Here is a 23,039-nt window from a genome sequence, read left to right as displayed (position 1 = left end):
CAAATATTAGAATCAACCTTAGCAATTAATTTAGCATTTTCATTTCTAAGGTTGGCAATAGTGTCATGGCAAGTGCTTAGCTCACTAGATAGTTTTTCACATTTTTCTACTTCTAGAGCATACGCATTTTTAACCTTAACATGCTTCTTATTTTCCATAATTAGGAAGTCCTCTTGGGTGTCCAAGAGTTCATCCTTTTCATGGATAGCACTAATCAATTCATTTAGTTTTTCCTTTTGTTGCATGTTTAGGTTGGCAAAAAGAATGCGCAAGTTATCCTCCTCATTACTAGTATTATCCTCATCACTAGAGGTTTCATATTTAGTGGAGGATCTTGATTTTACCTTCTTCTTTTTGCCATCCTTTGCCATGAGGCACTTGTGGCCGACGTTGGGGAAGAGAAGACCCTTGGTGACGGCGATGTTTGCAGCATCCTCGTCGGAGGAGGAGTCGGTGGAGCTCTCGTCGGAGTCCCACTCCCGGCAAACATGGGCATCGTCACCCTTCTTCTTGTAGTATCTCTTCTTCTCCCCTTCTTGTCGTCGCCCCTATCACTATCACTAGATAATGGACATTTAGCAATGAAATGACCGGGCTTACCACACTTGTAGCATACTTTCTTGGAGCGGGGCTTGTAATCCTTCCCCCTCCTTTGCTTGAGGATTTGGCGGAAGCTCTTGATGATGAGCGCCATTTCCTCGTTGTCGAGCTTGGAGGCGTCGATGGGTATTCTACTTGATGTAGACTCCTCCTTCTTTTCTTCTGTCGCCTTGAATGCGACCGGTTGTGCTTCGGACGTGGAAGGGCCATCAAGCTCGTTGATTTTCTTTGAGCCATTGATCATTAGCTCAAAGCTTACAAACTTCCCTATTCCTTCCTCGGGAGTCATTAGTGTATATCTAGGATTACCACGAATTAATTGAACTTGAGTAGGGTTAAGGAAAACAAGTGATCTAAGAATAACCTTAACCATCTCATGGTCATCCCATTTCTTACTCCCGAGGTTGCGCACTTGGTTCACCAAGGTCTTGAGCCGGTTGTACATTTCTTGTGGCTCCTCCCCTTGGTGAAGCCGGAAGCGACCGAGCTCCCCCTCGATCGTCTCCTGCTTGGTGATCTTGGTTATTTCGTCTCCTTCATGCGCCGTTTTGAGTACGTCCCAAATCTCCTTGGCGCTCTTCAATCCTTGCACCTTGTTATACTCCTCTCGACTTAGAGAGGCGAGGAGTATGGTGGTGGCTTGGGAGTTGAAGTGCTCGATTTGGGCCACTTCGTCCTCATCATAATCTTCATCCCCTACGGATGGTACCTGTACACCAAACTCAACAAGATCCCATATACTTTTGTGGAGTGAGGTTAGGTGATATCGCATCATATCACTCCATCTAGCATAATCTTCACCATCAAACGTTGGTGGTTTGCCTAATGGGACGGAAAGTAAAGGCGTATGTTTAGGAATGCGAGGATAGCGTAGGGGGATCTTACTAAACTTCTTGCGCTCATGGCGCTTAGAAGTTACGGACGGCGTGTCGGAGCCGAAGGTGGATGGCGATGAGGAGTCGGTCTCGTAGTAGACCACTTTCCTCATCTTCTTCTTCTTGTCACCGCTCCGACGTGACTTGTGTGAAGGAGATTCCTTTTCCTTCCCCTTGTTGCGGGACTCTCCCGATGGAGCTTTCCCGTGGCTTGTAGCGGGCTTCTCGTCGGTCACCATCTCCTTCTTGGCGTGATCTCCCGACATCACTTCGAGCGGTTAGGCTCTAATGAAGCACCGGGCTCCGATACCAATTGAAAGTCGCCTAGAGGGGGGTGAATAGGGCGAATCTGAAATTTACAAAATTAATCACAACTACAAGCCGAGTTAGCGTTAGAAATAGAAGCGAGTCCGAGAGAGAGAGGGTGCAAAACAAATCGTGAGCGAATAAGAAGTGAGACACAAGGATTTGTTTTACCGAGGTTCGGTTCTTGCAAACCTACTCCCCGTTGAGGTGGTCACAAAGACCGGGTCTCTTTCAACCATTTCCCTCTCTCAAACGGTCCCTCGGACCGAGTGAGCTTCTCTTCTCAATCAAACGGAACACGAAGTTCCCGCAAGGACCACCACACAATTGGTCTCTTGCCTTGGTTACAATTGAGTTTGATCACAAGAATGAAGGAAGAAAAGAAGCAATCCAAGCGCAAGAGCTCAAATGAACACAACAAATCACTCTCTCTAATCACTAAAGCTTTGTGTGGAGTTGGGAGATGATTTGATCTCTTTGGTGTGTCTTGTATTTAATGCTAGCTCTTGTAAGTAGTTGGAAGGTGGAAAACTTGGATGACTTGAATGTGGGGGTGGTTGGGTATTTATAGCCCCAACAACCAAACTTGACCGTTGGTGGAGGCTGCTGTCGACGGGTGCACCGGACAGTCCGGTGCGCCACCAGACACTGTCCGGTGCGCCAGCCACGTCACCTGGCCGTTGGGTTCCAACTGTTGGAGCTCTGACTTGTGGGCCCGCCTGGATGTCCGGTGGTGCACCGGACAGGCCCTGTAGGCTGTCCGGTGTGCCACCCGCGCGTGCTCTGCTCCTCTGCGCGCGCAGGCGCGCATTTAATGTGTTGCAGTCGACCGTTGCGTGCGAAGTAGTCGTTGCTCCGCTGTCACAACGGACAGTCCGGTGTGCACCGGACACTGTCCGGTGACTCATCAGACAGTCCGGTGATATATAGCGGAGCTCCTCTGAAAATTCCCGAAGGTGAAGAGTTGGGCGTCGAGTTCCCTGGTGCACCGGACACTGTCTGGTGGCACACCGGACAGTCCGGTGCGCCAGACCAGGGTGCCTTTCGGGGTGTCTTTTGCTCTCTTGTTTGAACCCTTTTCTTGGTCTTTTTATCGGCTTATTGTGAACCTTTGGCACCTGTAGAACTTATAGACTAGAACAAAGTAGTTAGTTCAATTATTTGTGTTGGGCAATTCAACCACCAAAAACAATTAGGAAATAGGTGTAAGCCTAATTCCCTTTCAGTTCTCACCCTACGACACAGGGGCTGGGTCCCACACGTCATGTGAACTGACCCGAAACGCGAAGAAGGCAAACCGCCACACACGAAGCATCTAACCGCCCCGCGGTTATAAGCATTCCCTCATCCTCGCCGAAACCAGCGGTCGAAAGGGCGGACCGCCACGCAAGAAGCATGCAACCGCACTACGGTTGTGTGCCCTTTCGGCTTCGTCGCATCCGGCGGTCCAGCATGGAGGCCCAGGCCACATGTCATGTAACCGACACATCGGTTACTACGTGCAAGGAAACCGCACTGCCACTTGCGCCAATGCCGTGTCTTCTCGACTGTAGAGCCAGTGCAATGGTTCAAGGAAGCCCCGCGCGTGACCCAACAGTGCCAATTAAGTGCAACGATCACGGGTCAGTCAGCCGCGGGGATAGGCGCGACAGTTGATATGGCCAAAAGCGGACCGACAGCAATTGCAGCAACAGACGTGCGGAAGCGGCGATCCAATCACCTACAGGCTCGCATCCTCTCCTGAAGCGGCAGAGGAGCCCTCTCCCATGGCGTAAAGACGACGCACCTGTGTTCCGTTCCTCGAACGACTCGCGCACGCGCAACAGACGCCCCGTGAATCGCCCGTCCCGTCGCATTAACTCCTTGACAGGGAAGCGACATCTCCGGCAGGCGAAGCGGGCGCCGTTTCACCGTCATGATGACCGCGTCAAAAAAGGTGCGCCACATTATTTAAATTCATATCTTTTTTCTTTTCCTCTCTCTCTCTCTCTTGCCACAGGGATCGGGAAAGGGGATATTTCGAAAAAGGATCCTTCTCAGCGAAGGAAACGGGCCCCAAGCCCTCCTACTGATCAGGGGTTCGAAGGTTGCGCCCTCCGGGGTTCGGCAACCGCCCCAGAGCCCTCGGGCTCCGAGCCCTTTACTGATCAGGGGTTCGAAGGCTGGCCCCTCGGAAGGGTTCGACAGCCTCCCCAGAGCATGCAGAGTCAGGGATGACCCTGGGTACGTCCGTTACATGGCCAAGGCTCGCGCTACGCTCCCGAGGTACCCTAGGACATTTTCGAGACCCGCGGGAACGATTTGTAATGGAATCCCACTGGAGGGAGGCATCGAGCCCTCGGACCCTATCGAATGGGTATGGGTCCAGCAAATCACCCACATGTACTTTTGGAGTGCGCCTCTGGGCCACTAGCCAACCCTTATTGAACGGAGCTCGGGCGTCCACTCGGATTACCCGCTACCAACTCACTGGAAACACCATGTTCGGTGCCCTCCGAGGGTAACATGGCGCTTCCCCCCTTCCTCCTTGCGGAGAGGCGACGAAGGGGCGTACCATAAAAGTCGAGACGGTCCTTGATCGTCCTCTCGCTCCATGCAGAGGCTCAGGGGCTGCTCTCGCACCAGGCTACGGCCAAACTGTTGACCACGTCAACAAACTAGCTTAAAAACTTGGAGCCTGACCGTGCACCCGGGCTACGGCCAGGCCGCATGAGGGAACAACAAGGCTGACCGAGGCATCACAAAAGGGATTAAGACCTCAGAGGAGTCAAACCACTCCACCAAGGCCTCGGGGGCTACACCCGACGGGTGCGCTCTCGCGCACCCATCGGAACAAAATACGACCGAGAAGGGCCAGTCCCCTTGCAAAAATCCGGCAGAACCTCCAAGCGAGTACCTACACTCCCTTCGAGGCTCGGGGGCTACTGTCGGGTACCGTAATTAGGGGTACCCCCAATGCTCCTTAACCTGGCTGGAAAACATCTTCAGAACAAACCGCAAAAACTGATAAGCACGATTCAAGTCAGGGCCTTGTCTACCAAGGGACGCGACCTCATCCGAGCCCAGCCTCGGCCTCGGGCGGGAACACTAGTCCCGGACAGATTCACGCCTCGCCCGAGGGCCTCCTCAGGCAGTGGGTGCACCCTCGGCTCGCCCAAAGCCCACCTTGGGCAGACTTTGTCATGCAGCGACCTCGGCCAAAACGCCTTACCAACCGACCGTATCGCATGCGCATTTAATGCGGGGATCGCCTGACACCTTATCCTGACACGCGCGCCTCAGTCGGCAAGGTCGAAGTGACTGCAGCCACTTTGCCCTTTCACTGACCGTTCTGACAGGAAAACAGCACTGTTCGCCCCGCTCCGACTACTGTGCCAACCACCAGGGTAAGACTAGCAACAGTAAGTCGTGACCTCTCCCGAGTTCAGCCTCGGGCGCGACAAGGAGCTCCGCCTCGCCCGACCCCAGGCCTCAGCCTCGGGGGAAGGTCCCCGTCTCGCCCGACCTCGGGCCTCGGCCTCGGAGGAGTCACATCCTCGCCCGACCTCAACCTCGGTCTCGGGAGAAGTCTCTGCCTCGTCCGACCTCGGCCTCGGACCGACTACGCTGCAGGGGATGCATCATTACCCTACCGCTAGCTAGCCACCCTTTGCTACGAAGGAACAAGATCGGAGTCACATCAAACTACTCCGATAGCAGGTAATGATGGTTCCCCACGTGCGTCCATGATGTCGATGGTTCTCAACTCCCTACGGAAGCAAGGAAACGTCAGTAGGATCCATGCCGCACTGCCAGCTGCGCTTCTACAGGGCTCAAGGCACTTCTCCGACGGCCACATTAGCACATGTACAGGGCTCAAGGCACTTCTCCGCCAGCCACATTAGCACTTAGCTACACCCCCATTGTACAGCTGGGCCATCTTGTATCTATAAAAGGGGATGCCCAGGGCCTTCCTAAGGGAGGCAAAAACGTACGAGGCAAAATAATGTACGAGGCAAAAACGTATGAGGCATGCACGACGCAGAGACGGGAGACGAGCGGAGGCAGGCAGAGTAGGAGAGACGCGGTGGAGGCCAACTCAGACACCTCACCTCAAGACCAAACCCTCTCCCTCTCTCTCGCTCTCGCTCTCGCGCAACGCTTGTAACCCCTACTACGAGCACCCCGATGCAAGATAACATAGGCCTCATTTCCCCTCTTGTGTTCCATCTTGCATCAACCCATCTGGGCAGGGACACGCAGCGACAAATTCACTGGTCGGTTGACGGTCCTCGCGGGTCCGAAACGTCGACAATATCAGATAGGTATGATTTGTTTAAATGGGATAGTGTTTCAAAACATTACAATGACATTGTAATATGTGTAAAAAGGTAATCTAACAAGGTCTGTAACAGTTTCAGATTGCTAGATGATATAAGATCAGAAGACTCAACAGAGCATGATAATCCATTCAAGATTTTCATTGGATGTTGGAACAATGAGATTTCACCCATTCTATAAAACAATAAAGGAAAAGACGATGCAGGTAGTAAAACAAAAGTTTAGTACAAATTCATCCCAACCTATTCCTACTAAAAATCAATATCACTGTAATATTCACAATTTCACACTCATAGGGATATAAGCAAGAAAATGAAATAAGGTTGTATGCAAGCATCGACAAAAAGCTAGAACTGATTTTGTTCCATTATCTAAAAAGGCAAGAAAATGAAATATGACCAGAATGTTCAATCCAGAACGTTCCAGTGTAGAATAAAGGCAAGGAGATGTTGACAGAAAACAATGAATTTGTAATACAACTCGTTGCTAGGAGTGATTGACGACTTGCACGCACCAGAAACTGTCAGGACCCACAGCTCACGGCATTAACCGTCAGGACATGCAGGGAGAGGCGTGCGACGAGCTCAGGGAGTACCAAATGAGATCTTCGAGGAGAGACACCATTTTTGTTAGGTGGAGCAGCGGGCTATGGGATTGAGCTTGGAGAGGAGGTCCTCCAGATCCACCATCTCGCGCTCCCCGACGTCGATGCTGGCGCCCGACACCTCCTCCTGGAGCAGCGATGTGGCGTGGTCGTCGGGAGGTGATGTGATGCCCATCGACGCGGCGGGGGCGGCACCGTCGCTACTGGTGGTGGAGAGCACGAAGCGTAGGCCCCGACATTGTACTCGGCGGCGCTGCCGCTCTGGAGGAGCGAGGCGTGGAGTGCGTGTAGCTCGGTGGCCTTGGCGACGGTGGCTTGGATGTCCAGATGCGATGATAGGAGGTAGGCGGGCGAGAGGTAGACGACGGTGTCTCCAGGGGCTTGACGCTTAGGGCTCAGGGCATGGGGGTTGGGGGCATTCGAAGATGGAGTCATTGACGAAGGGCAGGAGCGGGCAAGGACCCCGTCCCCGTACTCAGCGCCGCCAAGACTGTGACCCCACCCCCTAGACTTCGAGGTTGGCCCGGAGAAGAACGCGTGGGTGGTCGAGGTCGACTGCAGTGGTGGCCTTGATGCTTCTAGATCCCATCGTGTGTGGACCGGGGTTGTGCGAAGGGGAAGCAGAGGTCGCAGCGGGCGTGCGGGGGGGGGGGGGGGGGGGTAGAGGAGGGAGCAGAGGCGGTGGTCGCGGTGCCAAGTCCGCGCGGGCGAGCGGATTCTGCGGAGGCGCTGATGGCGGCTACGACGCAGTGGGAGGTTTTCGGGGAGCGGAGGGCGCGTAGGGACACGGGGGCTGCGGGATGCGCGGGCGTCGATCGGTGGCGGCGCGTTGTAGATCGAGCAAAATGGGGCGCTGATGGCGGGGCGGGTGGGGAGGACGATCGGCAGAACCATGGTGCACTACTGTGGACGCCTACAATAGGTTCATATAGAGTAGTAGAGATTTCACATTCTAGACTGTACATGATGGAAAATACAGAAAAAGCTTGAACTGAATAACAAAAGCTAGAATAGAAAATTGTACAAAGAGTTTTGCTTCATACCTTATCTTGAGCATACAGTCTGATATCCTTGACGATAAAGATTAGATCAAATCTAGAAAAAATGGTTGTCTGCAGATCAATATTATCTTGTGCAGTCTAATGAACAACAAAAAGAAAAGTTACCAAATTAATTGTCTTCCATGTATGGCTAGAACAGTTTAAACTTTTAAAAAATGGAGACCGAGAGCTACATATTGTCTGCTGCAAGAACAAAAGTCCTTGAATTGAGTACTGTTGTAATGCCAACATCTACATATTGTCTGCTGCTCCATGGGCTCATGAATTGCAAATCTGGAAATTAGATAAGAGAAGGGAGACATGGTTTATAAAAATAAATATTTACATCAATCAAAAACCAAACTTTAGTAAACAACAAATAATGTGGTGAAATAAACCTATCTAACTACTATCCTGAGTTACAGATATTGTAAAACCAGCTGTAGATGATCCTTTGCCAGATGTATATACTACAATAGGTGCAATCTTCTCTACAAATCTTAGGAACTGTTGAAATGCACATTAGTGTCAATGAACCAGAGACCTTTGGTTTTAAATAACTAAAATAATTTATGTACAATAGTGTTAAATTACTTAAACTGAATTACAGTACAATTCACATGATCCCAAAGCACGAGTTGTGACACATAGGTCTTATTGCCACATTATCTTTCCATCAAACTGAATGATATGACAACACCAAACACTACTTACCTATGAGCCCTCCCGATGCACTCAACGCACTGCCCTCCCTTTGCAGGCATTTGAATAAATATCCTATATGCCTCATGAAGGAGATCACAATTGGAGTACATGTTCGTGAGGTTGCTCACGACGAAGATAAACAAATATATGCACCTTATAAGTAGGGTTGCAGGAAGCTAGAGCTAGAGCTACCAAGAGAGATCACTGCAGATTCTGTGGTGGTTACAGGTAACCTAGTCAATAATCACTGATCATTAAAGCTGTGATATTTATTTTAGAAAAGAAGCACCTTCGAGAAACAACGACACAAAGAGTATTTTATAAGCAGAAGAACTTCCTCTTAAGAAAATACACGTTCTCGGGCATGTTATTAGCGTACCCTAACGAAAGTTGACTCTACAGTTTATAATTCCTTTACTTATTTGCAGAATTCAGTACATAATGTGCTCAGAAGCGCACTTAGCCACAACACAGCAAGGTTAAACTTCAAATATAATCATGCGTGTGTGTAACTTCAAATATAATCATGAGTACATAATCTCTGTGCCCGCTACCTACCTGACGGGCGCCTCGCTCAGCCGCGACGCTGCGCAGGACTCCCGTGATCTCCACGTCGTCACGCTCTCGTCGCTCTAGCGCGCTGCCTCGCTGATCACAGCGCCCGTATCTCCACCGTCTCCTCCTCTGGCGGTAGAACCCCTCGAGGTCCTCCTCCTCCGACACGGAGACGCCGTCGATGGTGCAGTCGCGGCACCCGCCGGCGTTGCCGCGCACGCGCACGGTCGTCCCGCCCCACGCGAACTCCAGCGTGGACGAGACACCCGAGGCGAGGTTCCGGATGCGGCTGAGCGATGGGAAGAGAGAGAGACTGCCCCGTCTGCAGGAACCAGATGTGCCATTGGGAGGGGATGGGAGGGGGAGAAAGGGCGGCGCGACTGGATCGCGCAGGATAACGACCGCGATGGCGGGGGCAGGAGAGGGCGAGAGGCACAGTCGGGGTTGTAGGGTTCCACCGCTCTCGTCTACGTGCGGCGTGCCGGGGGCGGCTGCGGCGCCACGCGCTGCGGATGGAGGAATGGTTGGGGGAGGCACGAGCGGTGAGGGGCCGGCGACGGCTCGTGCGGATGGGGGATGGGGATGGGGACGGGAGGCAGGGCGGCGGTTGAGGTGGAAGCTGCCAAGCGGCGGCCGGGACGCGGGAGGCCGCAGATCAGGTGGCGGCTGGCAAGCGGCGGGGGCGCTGGAGACCTCGGGGTGATGAAGATTAGGGTTTTTCATTTGCCGTATGTGATGGGCCGCGGTGTGCGGGATCGGACGACGGGATCTGACGACTGAGATTATTTACACGATAGAATGGACGACTGAGACAGCAGAAAGGCTATCCTTACCGTCTTAATAAGTAGTATAGATATCAATTCACATTCCTCTTTGATTGCACAGGCTGACATACGGATTGAACTACAGACATGTGGTCCATTTTATTAAATAAATAATATTTTTACTGGGGGTTACATAGCATGCATGTCAGCTAGGTGCAGATGGGGAGGGCGTTGCAAGAGTGGGAACACTTGGCGGCGCACTTGTTGTGTGCGGCCATGGTGCACTTCTTGGCGCACACCAGCCGCTTGAGGTGGCAGTCCTTGCTCGTCACGCACTTGGCCGGCGGCGACGGCTTCTTCGCGGACGTCGCGCCGCCACCGCCCTTGGGCTTCTCCTTCTTCTCTGCTGCTGCTCCTGGGGAGGGTGACGACGACGGTGAGGATGATCCACGGCTGCTGCTGGTGGTTGTTGTGATGACATCGTCCTTCCTACGGGTAGCCGCCGCCTCGGCAGCACGAGTGCAAGCTCCGACGACCGAGACGAGGAGGACGATGACGAGGAGCGGCAGCGAGGCCGAGGCCATGGCACCGTACGTACACCCGACTGACCTACTGCGGCAGTGCTAGCCACTAGCGTGCATGTAGTGTTTCTCGATCGATCGGCACCAAACCAATATATAGTCGGATCGGATTGCAGATGGGTCATGCATGGCTTGTGTGCGTATGGTTTGGTGGGCAATGGCAGGGGCATGCATGGCTCTGGGACGCGTGTACTCTTGCATTAGGATTTATGCCAAACAAACTAATATTTAGTCCTAAACCTAATTTGTTCAAGATTAGTTCATCTACAATAAATATAGACCAATTAAGCTTATTAAATTTTAGTTTTCATCCCTATAACCAGGGGCGGATCTACACCTGGGCCACCCGGTTCATGGCCCGGACTTGATCCATATAACTCTATATAAGTCTCTATTTAATATAATATAAAATAGTTAAAATAAAATGAAGAAAAGGAAATTTAGTAGATTTGGTCCGGGCCATGGAAAAATTCTGGATCAGGGTTAGAGGCACGTAATATTATTTCATTGGTTGGTTAGGTCCTCGAGTCCAGACACCGACACTGAGTTTCAAACATCTTCACCCAACTTTTTTTTCTCATAAACCAGTTTTTAAAAAAACTGATGATAGAAACTGGTTTTTAAAAAACTGATGTGCTTTTAAACAGGCCGTAAGAAAACGAAATAGTGGTGGTCCTAGAAATTTTCGAGAGCCTAAGCAAAAATAATACTCATACTATAAATATATAATTTTGCATAATTTTCACCTACATTTAACTATATTTTACTGTTTCGTGCATGTGTATAGGTACATTAGCACTAATTACGTCTGCCACTGAAAAGCGCAGGAGCAGCGGATGAAGACGTCGCCGCCGCCAATGACCAGAATAACGAGTTGGATAATGACATCTAGGGTCTGCTTGGTTCAACTTTTATCTGACTAGCTTTTCTAAAAATTCAGTTGTAGAGAGAATCTAGCTATAAAAAGAATCTTTAGTATCTTGGGTATTACGTGCGGAGGAAGATTAAGTAGTACAAATAGTTCAGAATCTAGAAAGTAATGAATTTATACAATTGTAATAGCTCGACTATTCTGTGTTCATGTTGATTTTGAACGGTTTTTATCAAAATGATTTTTTATAGAAACGGACCGAAAAAATGTGTCAGTTTTTAGTGACCAGAATTTGAAAAAACCCAAACAAACGGGAGGACCGTGGACGGGAGAGGCAAGCTGCTCTTGCGCATTTCTGTCTTGCTAGAATGTCACATGTTTCAAGCTGGATTAGAGGGAAGGGAGATGATTTCAAAGATCATTGGACTATGAATCAAAATTTGGTTCCGAATGGCTAGTCCAATAATAAACAATGGTATATGTACTGAGAATGGATAGAAACAAACTGGGGATTGAAGGCGTGAACAGAATGGATAGTGATAATGGATATTTTGTCATCCCTTTTTCTGGCGATCGAATCCAACAGAAGGCAAGGAAAGGAGAAGAGGCTTCACCATCCATGCGGCGTGTGTAGAGAGAGAGAGAGAGAGAGAGAGAGGGGTAGCAGTAGCAAGCAAGGGCAGGCCAGGCCATTGCAGGACCAGCACCAGCGTCCGGTTCGCTGCACCACTCTGGAGCCAGCACTGCAGGTGGGCGCCGTGGGTGTGGTTGGGGTGAGAGAGAGAGAGAGGGAGGGCGTCTGCGTCTGGCCCTTTCACCTTCTCGCGTAGCTCCGTAGAGATAGAGTGCCGCCGCCGCCGCCTGCATCCTGCTACCACGGGTCGAGACGGGTAGATGAGGAGGAGGAGGAGAACAGCTCGTCACTGACGCTGTGAGTTGCGGGGCGACCACATCCATCCGTTCCCCCTTTCCCTTCTCCATTTCCCCTTTCCGGAGCCAGGGTAATGGGGCAGATGGGAGGACCAGACGGCGACGGCCCGCACCACCAGTACCACTACCAGGCGCTCCTCGCCGCCGTGCAGAACCCCAGCCAGGGCCTGCACGTGCCTCTCCACGCAGGAGCGGGAGCGCCCGCCGCCGGTCAGTCACTCTCTTCCCCTTCCCCCCCTCCGCATTCCCTTCCTTCCTCACCGGATGTATAATATTGGCCGGTGTTTGGATGGATTAGGGACGACACCTGGAATAAATATATACATACAAGTACCATTCGATTTTGCAATCCGGCCACACACCTCACTGGTGCTTAATCTGTTCCTCCACCACTGTCCACTGCTGCTGATCTATACTTTATTACAGTAGGGTAGTTATCAGAATCCAAGCCTATTCCATCGAATGTGCAGCTCTTCCTTCCATCACTTAATACTGTTTTCTTCTTCTTTTTTCATACAAATTATTCCAAGTCTTGTTGCCTATGCTGCAGGACCAGGACCCAGACCTGGAGCTGATGCTGATGCCTCCTCCACGCATAATGCCAATGCCACTCCCCACTCTCAGCCTCCAAGAGCTTTCACTGATTGGAGCGCGTCCAACAGTGCCTTTGCCGCACAGCCCGCCCCTGCTACCACCAATACACCCTTCCACTACAACCTCTCCCAGTCTTATGCCCTATGGACCCATTACATGCTCAACAAGAATGTATCCTACTCTACTTACTCTACACCACATGAGCCGTTGCGCCATACCCACATCCCGGATAAGTATTCAGGTACATCTCCTGCACTCTCCTGCTGCAAATTCTTTCTCTCTCTCTCTCTCTCTCTCTCTCTCTCTCTCTCTCTCAACTCATATATCAATACGCTTAAATTCGATTGAAAATAAAAACTCTCATGGGGACCTTAGAGCAAAAAACATATGGTTTGCTTTCTTTTCATTCCTTTCAGCTTCGCAGACATAACTGTAGCTTGCTGCAACTAGTAAGTTTGATTTTGTCTTCTTTGTTTTGAATGCCCTTCTGACCTTCAAGCATGTAATGTAAGCTCGCACTTTATTTCTGTACTATCGTATTATTATCTGTGGTCGCATGTTACATTTAGAATCCAATGTAGTATTAACCGATATCCACATTGATTCAACCATGGCCCAAACTAATCTGGTACGTTGCAACAGTCAGCATGCCCCGATTCTTATCCTCTGATGCAGAACCAACCTTTCACAATCCCTCCTCCGCCTCAGCTAGTTTCTTCATATTCTTTGGAAACAACAGGTTGTGCATTCAGCCTTGGGTTTGACTCTTTCACTACGATGTCCCTTGGACCAAATATTTGTGCCAACATGACGCCCATGGAAAGATCTATATCTGCCAAAGAACCTGAGAATTCAGAGGTATAGATAGATTTGAACCTTCAGGGTTATGACAAACTTCATTGGTTTCATTACCCTTCCTAATTTTTACTTCTGCTCTGATGCATGATACACAGGATTTGCCTACAGTAGTTAGAAGCAGTGATGAAATGGACACTAGAAACAGTGGCGACGTTCGTCGTGACACAGTTGACACTCTTCCTGAGTCGAAGCAGAGCCATGAAAGTTGCGCTTCTGTTAGTAACGTGATACATCTAACATGCACTCCATGCCTTTCTTTATTGCGCTTACTCTTCTCTTATGTCAAATCTGCATTTGTTAAGTTCGTTGGAAAAAAGAAAAAAAATGGTTTCACAGTTCTAGTTACTTGGTCATGCTACAGTAGTTATCCCGATGCTTCTCTCGAACTTAACAAGTTATTTTCCTTCCTTGTGTATGGCACACACACGACTTTCAGAAGTTCGACTCTGGAGAGTACCAAGTCATTTTGCGCAAGGAGTTGACTAAGAGTGACGTTGCAAATTCCGGGCGAATTGTGCTTCCCAAGGTATATTCTATCACTTGACATTGCCTGTTCTATTATTCTGGGGGGTCAGGGCACTTTGTCAACTACATGTTTTGTAATGTAACTGTCTGCTCAATCTTCTGCAGAAGGATGCTGAGGCTGGTCTTCCACCATTGGTGCAAGGAGATCCTCTGATACTACAGATGGATGACATGGTGCTTCCGATTATATGGAAATTTAAGTATAGGTATGCTCTCAGATTACCTTATGGCATCTTTGAAATGAAACATCAGAAAAAGGAAACGGTATATTTCTGAATGGTAATGGTCTACTAGGAGGTCATAACTTCTTTCCTGTGAAAAGCCAGGAAGTTGAAGGCATTGTATAAATTGATTTCTCTCTTAAGTGTTGCCATATTCTTTAAGTCGAAGGTCATGAAAAGTAGTTGCCACAGTATGCAAAAACTAGTCCATCTTACTGTCACTAAACCCAAATGCATCCTGATATTTTTACTTTGATGTTTCAGATTTTGGCCAAACAACAAAAGCAGAATGTATATTCTGGAAGCTGCAGGTATGCCTCGATGTGGAATTCGTATACAGTTTCAAATGTTTCCTATCTTACTTGTCATACAGACATTGGTAGATTCAACCATTTCAATCTTCTTTGTTAGGTGAATTCGTGAAGACACATGGCCTTCAGGCAGGGGATACACTCATTATCTACAAAAACTCCGTACCTGGCAAATTTGTATGCAGAATTTTTTTCTCCATGTTCATGTAGCAATCATAACCGTAAATTCTGTTGTTGCATTTGACATAGCTCACTAAAACATGTAAAACTAGAACATAACTTTCTGATTGTGTAATCCTATGGTCATGTGGTGCTTAAATTAAATTTCCTGTTTGTTATTTTTTTTATGTCTCATTTTACCTTTGTGGTTGTATACAGATTATCCGTGGGGAGAAGTCCATTCAGCAGACAAACCTGTAGACACAAATTGATGTGATTGACACCATCAGATATGGTGCTCGAGGATACACCATACGTTCAGAATTGAGTTGTTATCGACTTCTGTAATGTTTCACCATCACATTGGGATAAGTCGAAAAGGAGAATCACGAGTCTGAGACACCGCGTGAATGGAGGGAAGGAGGAAGACATTGGAAGTGCGCCTAAGTTCAGAACAAGTGGTTCATGTCCTACGCCCCCCCCCCCCCCCCCCCCCCCCCCAACCGGTTGTATTTGGATGGCTGAGTCCTGCTGCACATTGCATTCTGAAGAACATTCGTAGTCTTTTTGTTTTGTAAATATTTTGGATCTATAAGATAAAGGAAGCGGTTTGGAACTTACGCAAATTCTGATACATCCTTCTCTTGTCTCATTCATTTTTACCAATATATTTGATAATTTTGAGATTGTTCTATGCTCGTAAAGTGTATTTGCTTCTTCCTCGCGGTATCCACTCTGTACCTTACACTTAGGCCATTCACCATTGGAGTTTCATGGCTATTTTATAGACATTTAATACTGCATTTTCATATGACATGGCATAGTATTTAGGACGTGTTTGTATTCATGGTGCTAAACTTTAACATTATACTTTTAGCTAAATTTTAGCACTTAGACCATCTTCAGCAACTTTCCTATATGGTTACCAAAAACATTGTTCTGCACTGTAGATTGCAATGCTCACAGAGTGAAGTTTGAATATGGGGATAGGTAAGATGTTGGAGACAATCTTAAATATCCAAACAATAGTGCTATAAGTGAAAAACTAAACTTTATCACCTATTAGTAGTTTATCTTATCTGAGGTGTGATAAAGTGGGCTAAAAGTGATCCAGGATGAGGAAAATACATCTCCGACCCTCCCACCCTAGTCTCACTTATTGACATCTACCCACCCCACATAAATTAGAGGCACATATGTTTTTTATATCCATATGTTTAACTTTAGCACTTGTATCTAAACACTACATGTCCTAAACTTTAGCCCTCTATTTGATAGGGCTAACTCGTTTCCAAAGTCTTAGAACTGTATGAAACCACCACTGAGGGTAGTTTGTTTTATCTCAACACATTGAACTTTCATTGGCCATTTATATGGAATATTTAAGTGATATTAAGTCTATAAAACCGTGAAATAAAACTTTGCATTGAGAGAACTTATTTCATTCCTGATTAATCTCATCTTTGATGATCATTATTTTAGCAAACAAAACGGTGCTTCGACAAGAGATGCAATAGTGAAAGTTTCTCTAGGGTTTTATTTCTCTAAACTTAGTGTATATATATATATATATATATATATATATATATATATATATATATATATATATATATATATATATATATATATATATATTACACCTGGGTGCATTCAATATAGAGAATGCACCCTGGCCGAACCTATGTGCCAGGTCCGAGCCAACCGTCCCACCCAGGCCGGTTTCGTCCCTCCCGCACGCTCCGGACAGAACCTTTTCATTTTCCCGCCCCCGCCCCTCTTTCTCCGCGAACGGCTCCTCCGCGAACGGCTCAACCTCCTCACATAAGTTGCAATCACACCAGACTTACAGTTGCAATTATACCAGACAGCAGTTGCAATCATTGTTTTGTTTTAACAGATTTTTGGACATAGTTATATAGAAGTTGCAATCACACCAGACCAGCAGTTGCAATTACACCAGACACAGTTGCAATCATTGTTTTGTTTAACAGATTTTTGGACATAGTTATATAGGAGTTGCAATCACAACCAGACCAGCAGTTGCAATTACACCAGACAGCAGTTGCAATCATTGTTTGTTTAACAGATTTTTGGACATAGTTATATAGAAGTTGCAATCACACCAGATCAGAAGTTGCAATTACACCAGACAACAGTTGCAATTATTGTTTGTTTAACATATTTTTGGACATAGTTATATAGAAGTTGCAATCACAACAGACCCACAGTTGTAATTACACCAGACCAGTAGTTGCAATCTTGTTTGTTTAACAGATTTTTGGACATAGTTATATAGAAGTTGCAATCACACCAGACCAGAAGTTGCAATTACACCAGACCAGCAGTTGCAATCATATTTTTTAACAAAATTTCTCAGAGTTATTCAGTACTTGCAATCACATAAGAGCAACTCAGCAGTTGCATCCACACTACACCAGCAGTTGCAATTACAACACACCATCGGTTGCAATCATTTTGTTTACATTTTTTAACAGATATTTGAGTAAAATTATACAACAGTTGCAATCACACATAATGCGGGCTTGCAATCCCACCTAATGCGGGGGACAGGGAGGCACGCAGACAGAGAGGCGCGCGGCGGCGCGGGGACAGGGAGGCGCGCGGCGGCACGAGGACAGGGAGGCGCTCGGCGGCGGTGGGATCTAGGTTTAGAGGATCGGAGGAAGGAGGAGACGGCGGCGGCGCGGGGATAGGGATGCGCGCGACGGCGGCGGGGGCGGGGAGGCGCGCGAAACAGGACTTACGCCTGGGTGCATTCAATATAGAGAATGCACCCAGGTGCATTTTAGCAGCGCCGTATATATATATATATATATATATATATATATATATATATATATATATATATATATATATATATATATACTGTATTTATATATTACACCTGGGTGCATTCAATATAGAGAATGCACCCAGGCCGAACCTACGCGCAAATAGCACCTGGTTCGAGCCAACTGCCCCACCCAGGCCGAACCGACGCTTCGTCTTTGTCCCTCCCGCACGCTCCCGACAGAATGCTACAATTTTTGAACCAGACCAGTTGTTACATCTAGTTATATAGAAGTTGCAATCACACCATACCAGCAGTTGCAATTACACCAGACCAGCAGTTGCAATCATATTTTTTAAACAAAATTTCCCAGAGTTATTCAGTACTTGCAATCACATCAGAGTAACTCAGCAGTTGCATCCACACCACACCAGCAGTTGTAATTACAACATACCAGCAGTTGCAATCATTTTGTTTACATTTTTTAATAGATATTTGGGTAGAATTATACAACAGTTGCAATCACACCTAATGCGGGGTTGCAATCACACCACACCAGCAGTTGCAATTACACCTCTTTGTCCTGACATTAAAACCAGCCAACTTTTGCATAGTCAAGGAAAAAGAGGTAGGCTTCTTCCCTTGTATCAAATGTTTGCCGCACCCTGGGGACAAACACATCAAGTATGTTTGCATCCTGCAGAACAACACACAATCATGAGTTTGCAATTAGCGGATACCCATAGTTGCAATCAACAAGCAACAAACGTTGCAACTAGAGCAACAACACACCATGCAATTGTAATCAAGGAGTAAAAACAGAGACTCAAGTTTGCAATTAGAGAATACCCGCGGCGGGGGCAGGGAGGCGCGCGTACAGGAGGGCTGAGGGCGTGCTCTTATGGGGAGGTGTGCTCGGGGTGTTATTGCACCTGGGTGCATTCAATATAGAGAATGCACCCAGGTGCATTTTAGTGCCACCGTATATATATATATATATATATATATATATATATATATATATATATATATATATACATATATATATACAAAATAACTCTGTCATTTAAGGGAAAAAGAAAAGAGGAGATAGAAGAGAGGGTAACACCTGAATTTTGAGTATAGAGCAAAGAAATTTTTATACCCCAAAATTTAGGGTGTTACAACTGTCGTGGCTTGGGGTCTTGGGTTGGACATATTGTGGGATATATGGTGAGTAGTACTAAACATCTCCTTCAGTTGGGATGTCTGAGCATCCGCAACAACAAGCTCTTTTTGCTTCTGGATGGTTATCTGGCATGTCCTTGTTGTGTGGCCTTTATCTTCGCCACAAAACACACAAAGTATCTTTCTTGGTTGTGTGTTGAACCTACCACCGAAGCTTCGCCCTCATCCCCTCTCAAAGCAGGCAGGTGGAAGGTGCTTTGGGAGGGCTGCTGCTGATTACTTGGTTGTTGATGTTGACTTGACTGCCTAGAGACTCAGTTGTTTTCTCCTCACTTTGAGCTGGGTTGTGTATACTTCGGACATACCTCGGGTGAAATCTTCCCCAGAAGCCCCTGTCAGTCTCTGCATACCTTTAGACCTCCTCCTTTCTCTGGCGGAAGTCGTTATTTGTCCTTATGTATTCATCCATTTTCTACAGCAGCTTCTCTAGGGAGTGGGGTGGTTTCCTAGCGAAGTACCGAGCTGCTAGGCCTGGACGAAGCCCCCTGATCATTGCCTCTGTGACAATGTCGTTCTGCATAGTTGGTGCCTAAGCCCTTAGGCAAAGAAACCTTTGAACATAAGCCTAAATGTATTCATCGTGCTCTTGTATGCATTGGAATAGAACTTGGGTAGTTATTGGTTTAGTCTGGAAACCTTGAAAGCTTGTGAGGAACATGTCCTTCAGCTTCTACCACGAAGTAATAGTCCTTGGTTGAAGAGAAGAAAACCAAGTATGGGCTACACTTCTGACTGCCATGACAAATGACTTTGCCATGACTGTTGTATTGCCATCATAGGTTAATATTGTGGATTCATAACTCATCAGAAACTGCTTTGGATCTGACAGACCATCATACATTGGTAGCTAGGGGGCTTGTATACTGGTGGCCACTGTGTAGCTTGTAGTTCTGGTGTTAGGGAGAGGCATCATAATACGAGAAGTCCTCATAGTTGTATGCTTCATGACAAAGGTCATCATGGTTGTGACCCTCATGCCGAAGGTCTCTATGACTGTGCTGATGTTCTTGATGTTCAACCTCCTGTGCTATGTTGCACATTTGTTCATTTGCGTCATCGATCTTCTTATGAAGCTCAAAGAGCCAAAACATTTTATCTGTGTGCTTCTCAACTTGCTGATGAATAGCTTCGAGGTAGTGGAGTTCTCTCTCAAGTTCATCATCTTGCAGTATTGGGCTAGTGGCCTTCCTTTTTTGGCTCCTTGCCTCTCGAAGAAGAGCTTCTTCTCCCTGGTTCTGATCCAAGGGAGTGAGGACAGTGCCAGTTATTGTTGTTGAATTTTTCGGCGGTACGATGTAGCTTTGTTGATCACTCAATTTTTATTACGAAAGAGTCTCAAAAACAAGGCAACACAAGTTATTAAACCATAGGCTTCTCCCTCAAATAAACCCTGAAAGTCGCCTAGAGGGGGGTGGATAGGCGGAATCTTAAAATTATAAACTTAAGCACACACTACAAGTCGGGGTTAGCGTTAGAATTAAATCCGAGTCCTAAAGAGAGGGGAAAACAAATCAACCAAGAAATAAAGCGGATGAACACGGTGATTTGTTTTACCGAGGTTTGGTTCCAAAGAACCTAGTCCCCGTTGAGGTGGTCACAAAGACTGGGACTCTTTCAACCCTTTCCCTCTCTCAAACGGTCACCTAGACCGAGTGAGCTTTCTCATTAATCAAACAGGTCACTTAGACCCCACAAGGACCACCACACACTTGGTGTCTCTTGCTTTGATTACAATTCACTTGGAAACAAGAATGAGAAAGGAAGAAAGTGATCCAAGCAACAAGAGCGCAAAGAACACGAACAAAACTCTCTCTCAAGTCACTAATTGGTTGGAGTGGATTTGGCACTTGGAGAGGCTTTGATTCTTTTGATTTGTGTCTAGGAATGAATGCACTAGCTCTTGTATTGAATGTGAAGTGCTGGAAACTTGGATCCTTGGAGTGGTGGTGGTTGGGGGTATTTATAGCCCTCAACCACCAAAGGACAGTTGGGGCAGGCTACTGTCGATGGGCGCAACGGACAGTCCGGTGCACCACCGGACAGTCCGGTGCACCAGCCACGTTAGCCAACCGTTAGGGTTCGGGAGCTTCTGACCGTTGGAGGCTTTGTCCTCTAGCTGCACCGGACAGTCCGGTGCCGCAGCGGACAGACACTGTGCAGTGTCCGGTGCGCATATGGCGGGCGGCTCTGCTCTGATGCGCACTATTCCTCTGAATCTTCAGCTTTTGCAGGCGACCGTTGCGCGAAGTAGTTGTTGCTCCGCTGGTGCACCGGACAGTCCGGTGCGCCAGACCAGGGCACACTCGTTTCTTGCTTCTTTGTATTTGAACCCTTTCTTTAATCTTTTTATTGGTTTGTGTTGAACCTTTATGCACCTGTTGAGAGCACCTAGAGGGGAGGTGAATAGGTGATCCTGTAAAATCAAAGACTAAATGGCCACAAACTTGATTATAGAAATGTTAGGGTGAGTTAATCAAGTTGCTATGAAGCGATCTTCTTGTGAACACAACAATCACCAAGAAAAGCAATCACAAGAGACACGCGATTTATCCCGTGGTTCGGCCAAGTAACACTTGCCTACTTCCACGTTGTGGCGTCCCAATGGACGAGGGTTGCACTCAACCCCTTTCAAGTGATCCAATGATCAACTTGAATACCACGGTCTTTTCCTTTAGAGTATTTTTCCCGTTTGCGAGGAATCTCCACAATTTGGAGTCTCTCGCCCTTACAATAGAGATCACAAAGAAGCACAAGAGTAAGGGAGGGAAAGCAACACACACAAAACTCGAATCCGTAGCACACACACGCACACAAGCCAAGACTTGAGCTCAAAACGCAGCATAGGGAGTTCGTAACTCAAACGGAGCTCAAATCACTAACACAGCGAATCAAATGTGTGGAGGCGGAGTCTGGGAGTCTTAGGATGTTTCTTGCAAGCTTGGTGTATTGCTCCATGCGCCTAGGGGTCCCTTTTATAGCCCCAAGGCAGCTAGGAGCCGTTGGAGGCCAACTTGGAAGGCCAACCTTGCCTTCTGTCGAGTGGTGCATCGGACAGTCTGGTCAACCACCGGACAGCCAATGTTCATGTCTGTTGCGCGATCTCCTTCCATATCGGGTGCAGCCAACCGTTGCTCCTCGGGGCTGGTTGGCGCACCGGACAGTCTGGTGCACTCAGCCGACCGTTGGAGCTGGCCACGTGTCGCGCGTTGATCGCGCGGACGACCGTTGGCCGCTGGCGCAGTTGGCTCATCGAATAGTCCGGTGCTCCACCAGACAGTCCGGTGAATTTTAGCTGTACACCTCTGTCATTTCCCGAGAGCAGCCGATTCATCGTCGGCCAGCCTAGCGCACCGGACAGTTCGGTGTGCCAGACCCGAATTGATGTTGGCTGCTCACAGCCAATCCTTTTCCAAATTCGTTTCTCTTTTCTGTTTCTAGCACTTGGACAAACATGTTAGTATAAAAAACAATTCACTAAGTCCAGAAACGTACCTTGTCTTTGTTTTGCACTTCTTGCTCACTTAGCACGTACAAGTTCAAAACATTTGTGTTGGGCATCTAATCACCAAAACAATTATAGGAATGGCCCAAGGGCACATTTCCCTTTCAATCTCCCCCTTTTTGTTGATTTATGCCAACACATCAAAAAGCAACAAGAGGAGTGCAATATCAATTCAAATTGAAGACCAAATACTTTTTACCTAGGATTTGGCATATTTGGATCACTCTTTGCCACCACTTGGTTTGTTTTTGCAAATCAAATTCATTTTCCTATCTCTAAGTCAAACACGCTTGTTTGGGCACATAGAGAGATATTCCAAGAGTAAAATTGATCAAGTGCCCGAAAACTCCCCCTTTTTCCCATAATCAAAATTCCCCCCCATAAGAGACCAAATTTTGCAATAAGATAATTTTGGGAAAAATGTAAATTCTAACTCTACTATTTTTGAAATTCACAAGTGGTTGGCTGATCCATTTGCTTTGACCTTAATTTCTCCCCTTTGGCATTGTTGGGGGCCTTCGTCTTCCGAAGGTCCTCAAAAACATGATTAATAATGTTTCCCAAGTGTAATATGTGAACAGGAACCTTCGTACTCGGAATGAAGCTGTACACAATATGAAAAGCATGGTCGGGACGAAGGTTGAACCAGCTCCGAAGCTACGCGCAAGGAAGCTTCGGCTCAGTAACAGAAAAAGGAACC

The 23,039-nt window shown here is 47.5% G+C and overlaps 2 protein-coding genes across 5 annotated transcripts; one reads left to right on the top strand and one right to left on the bottom strand.

Moving 5' to 3' along the window:
• Positions 1–9,838: 9,838 nt before the first annotated feature.
• LOC100278594 (uncharacterized) lies at positions 9,839–10,419 on the bottom strand. The gene has a single exon (NM_001398306.1). It carries the CDS (start codon positions 10,351–10,353, stop codon positions 9,979–9,981), a length of 375 nt encoding a protein of 124 aa, NP_001385235.1. The 5' UTR covers positions 10,354–10,419; the 3' UTR covers positions 9,839–9,978.
• Positions 10,420–11,812: 1,393 nt separating this feature from the next.
• LOC103628923 (B3 domain-containing protein IDEF1) lies at positions 11,813–15,503 on the top strand. 4 transcript variants are annotated; one of them, XM_020539751.2, is made up of 9 exons: positions 11,813–12,361; positions 12,702–12,986; positions 13,485–13,603; positions 13,699–13,827; positions 14,040–14,129; positions 14,234–14,334; positions 14,614–14,660; positions 14,761–14,837; positions 15,039–15,503. In XM_020539751.2, the coding sequence occupies exons 1-9, from the start codon at positions 12,226–12,228 to the stop codon at positions 15,078–15,080; spliced, it is 1,026 nt and encodes a 341-aa protein (XP_020395340.1). In that variant the 5' UTR covers positions 11,813–12,225; the 3' UTR covers positions 15,081–15,503. The 4 variants fall into 4 exon arrangements, with proteins under 4 accessions (XP_020395340.1, XP_035815750.1, XP_020395342.1 ...); XM_035959857.1 differs by having other exon boundaries at positions 11,820–12,361; positions 13,699–13,818; positions 14,761–14,789; positions 15,039–15,431; XM_020539753.3 differs by having other exon boundaries at positions 11,825–12,361; positions 14,761–14,789.
• Positions 15,504–23,039: the final 7,536 nt, after the last annotated feature.

Source organism: Zea mays, chromosome 6, assembly GCF_902167145.1.
Source record: "Zea mays cultivar B73 chromosome 6, Zm-B73-REFERENCE-NAM-5.0, whole genome shotgun sequence".
In the NCBI taxonomy this organism is placed as follows: Eukaryota; Viridiplantae; Streptophyta; class Magnoliopsida; order Poales; family Poaceae; genus Zea; species Zea mays.
This window is presented reverse-complemented; position numbering and strand designations above follow the sequence as displayed.

Coding starts and splice junctions, on each gene's coding strand:
- LOC100278594 (NM_001398306.1), bottom strand. CDS start 10,353: ATGGCCTCGGCCTCGCTGCCGCTCCTCGTCATCGTCCTCCTCGTCTCG.
- LOC103628923 (XM_020539751.2), top strand. CDS start 12,226: ATGGGGCAGATGGGAGGACCAGACGGCGACGGCCCGCACCACCAGTAC. Junction 14,130..14,233: donor GGCGAATTGTGCTTCCCAAG/GTATATTCTATC, acceptor AATCTTCTGCAG/AAGGATGCTGAGGCTGGTCT. Junction 14,661..14,760: donor GTATATTCTGGAAGCTGCAG/GTATGCCTCGAT, acceptor CTTCTTTGTTAG/GTGAATTCGTGAAGACACAT.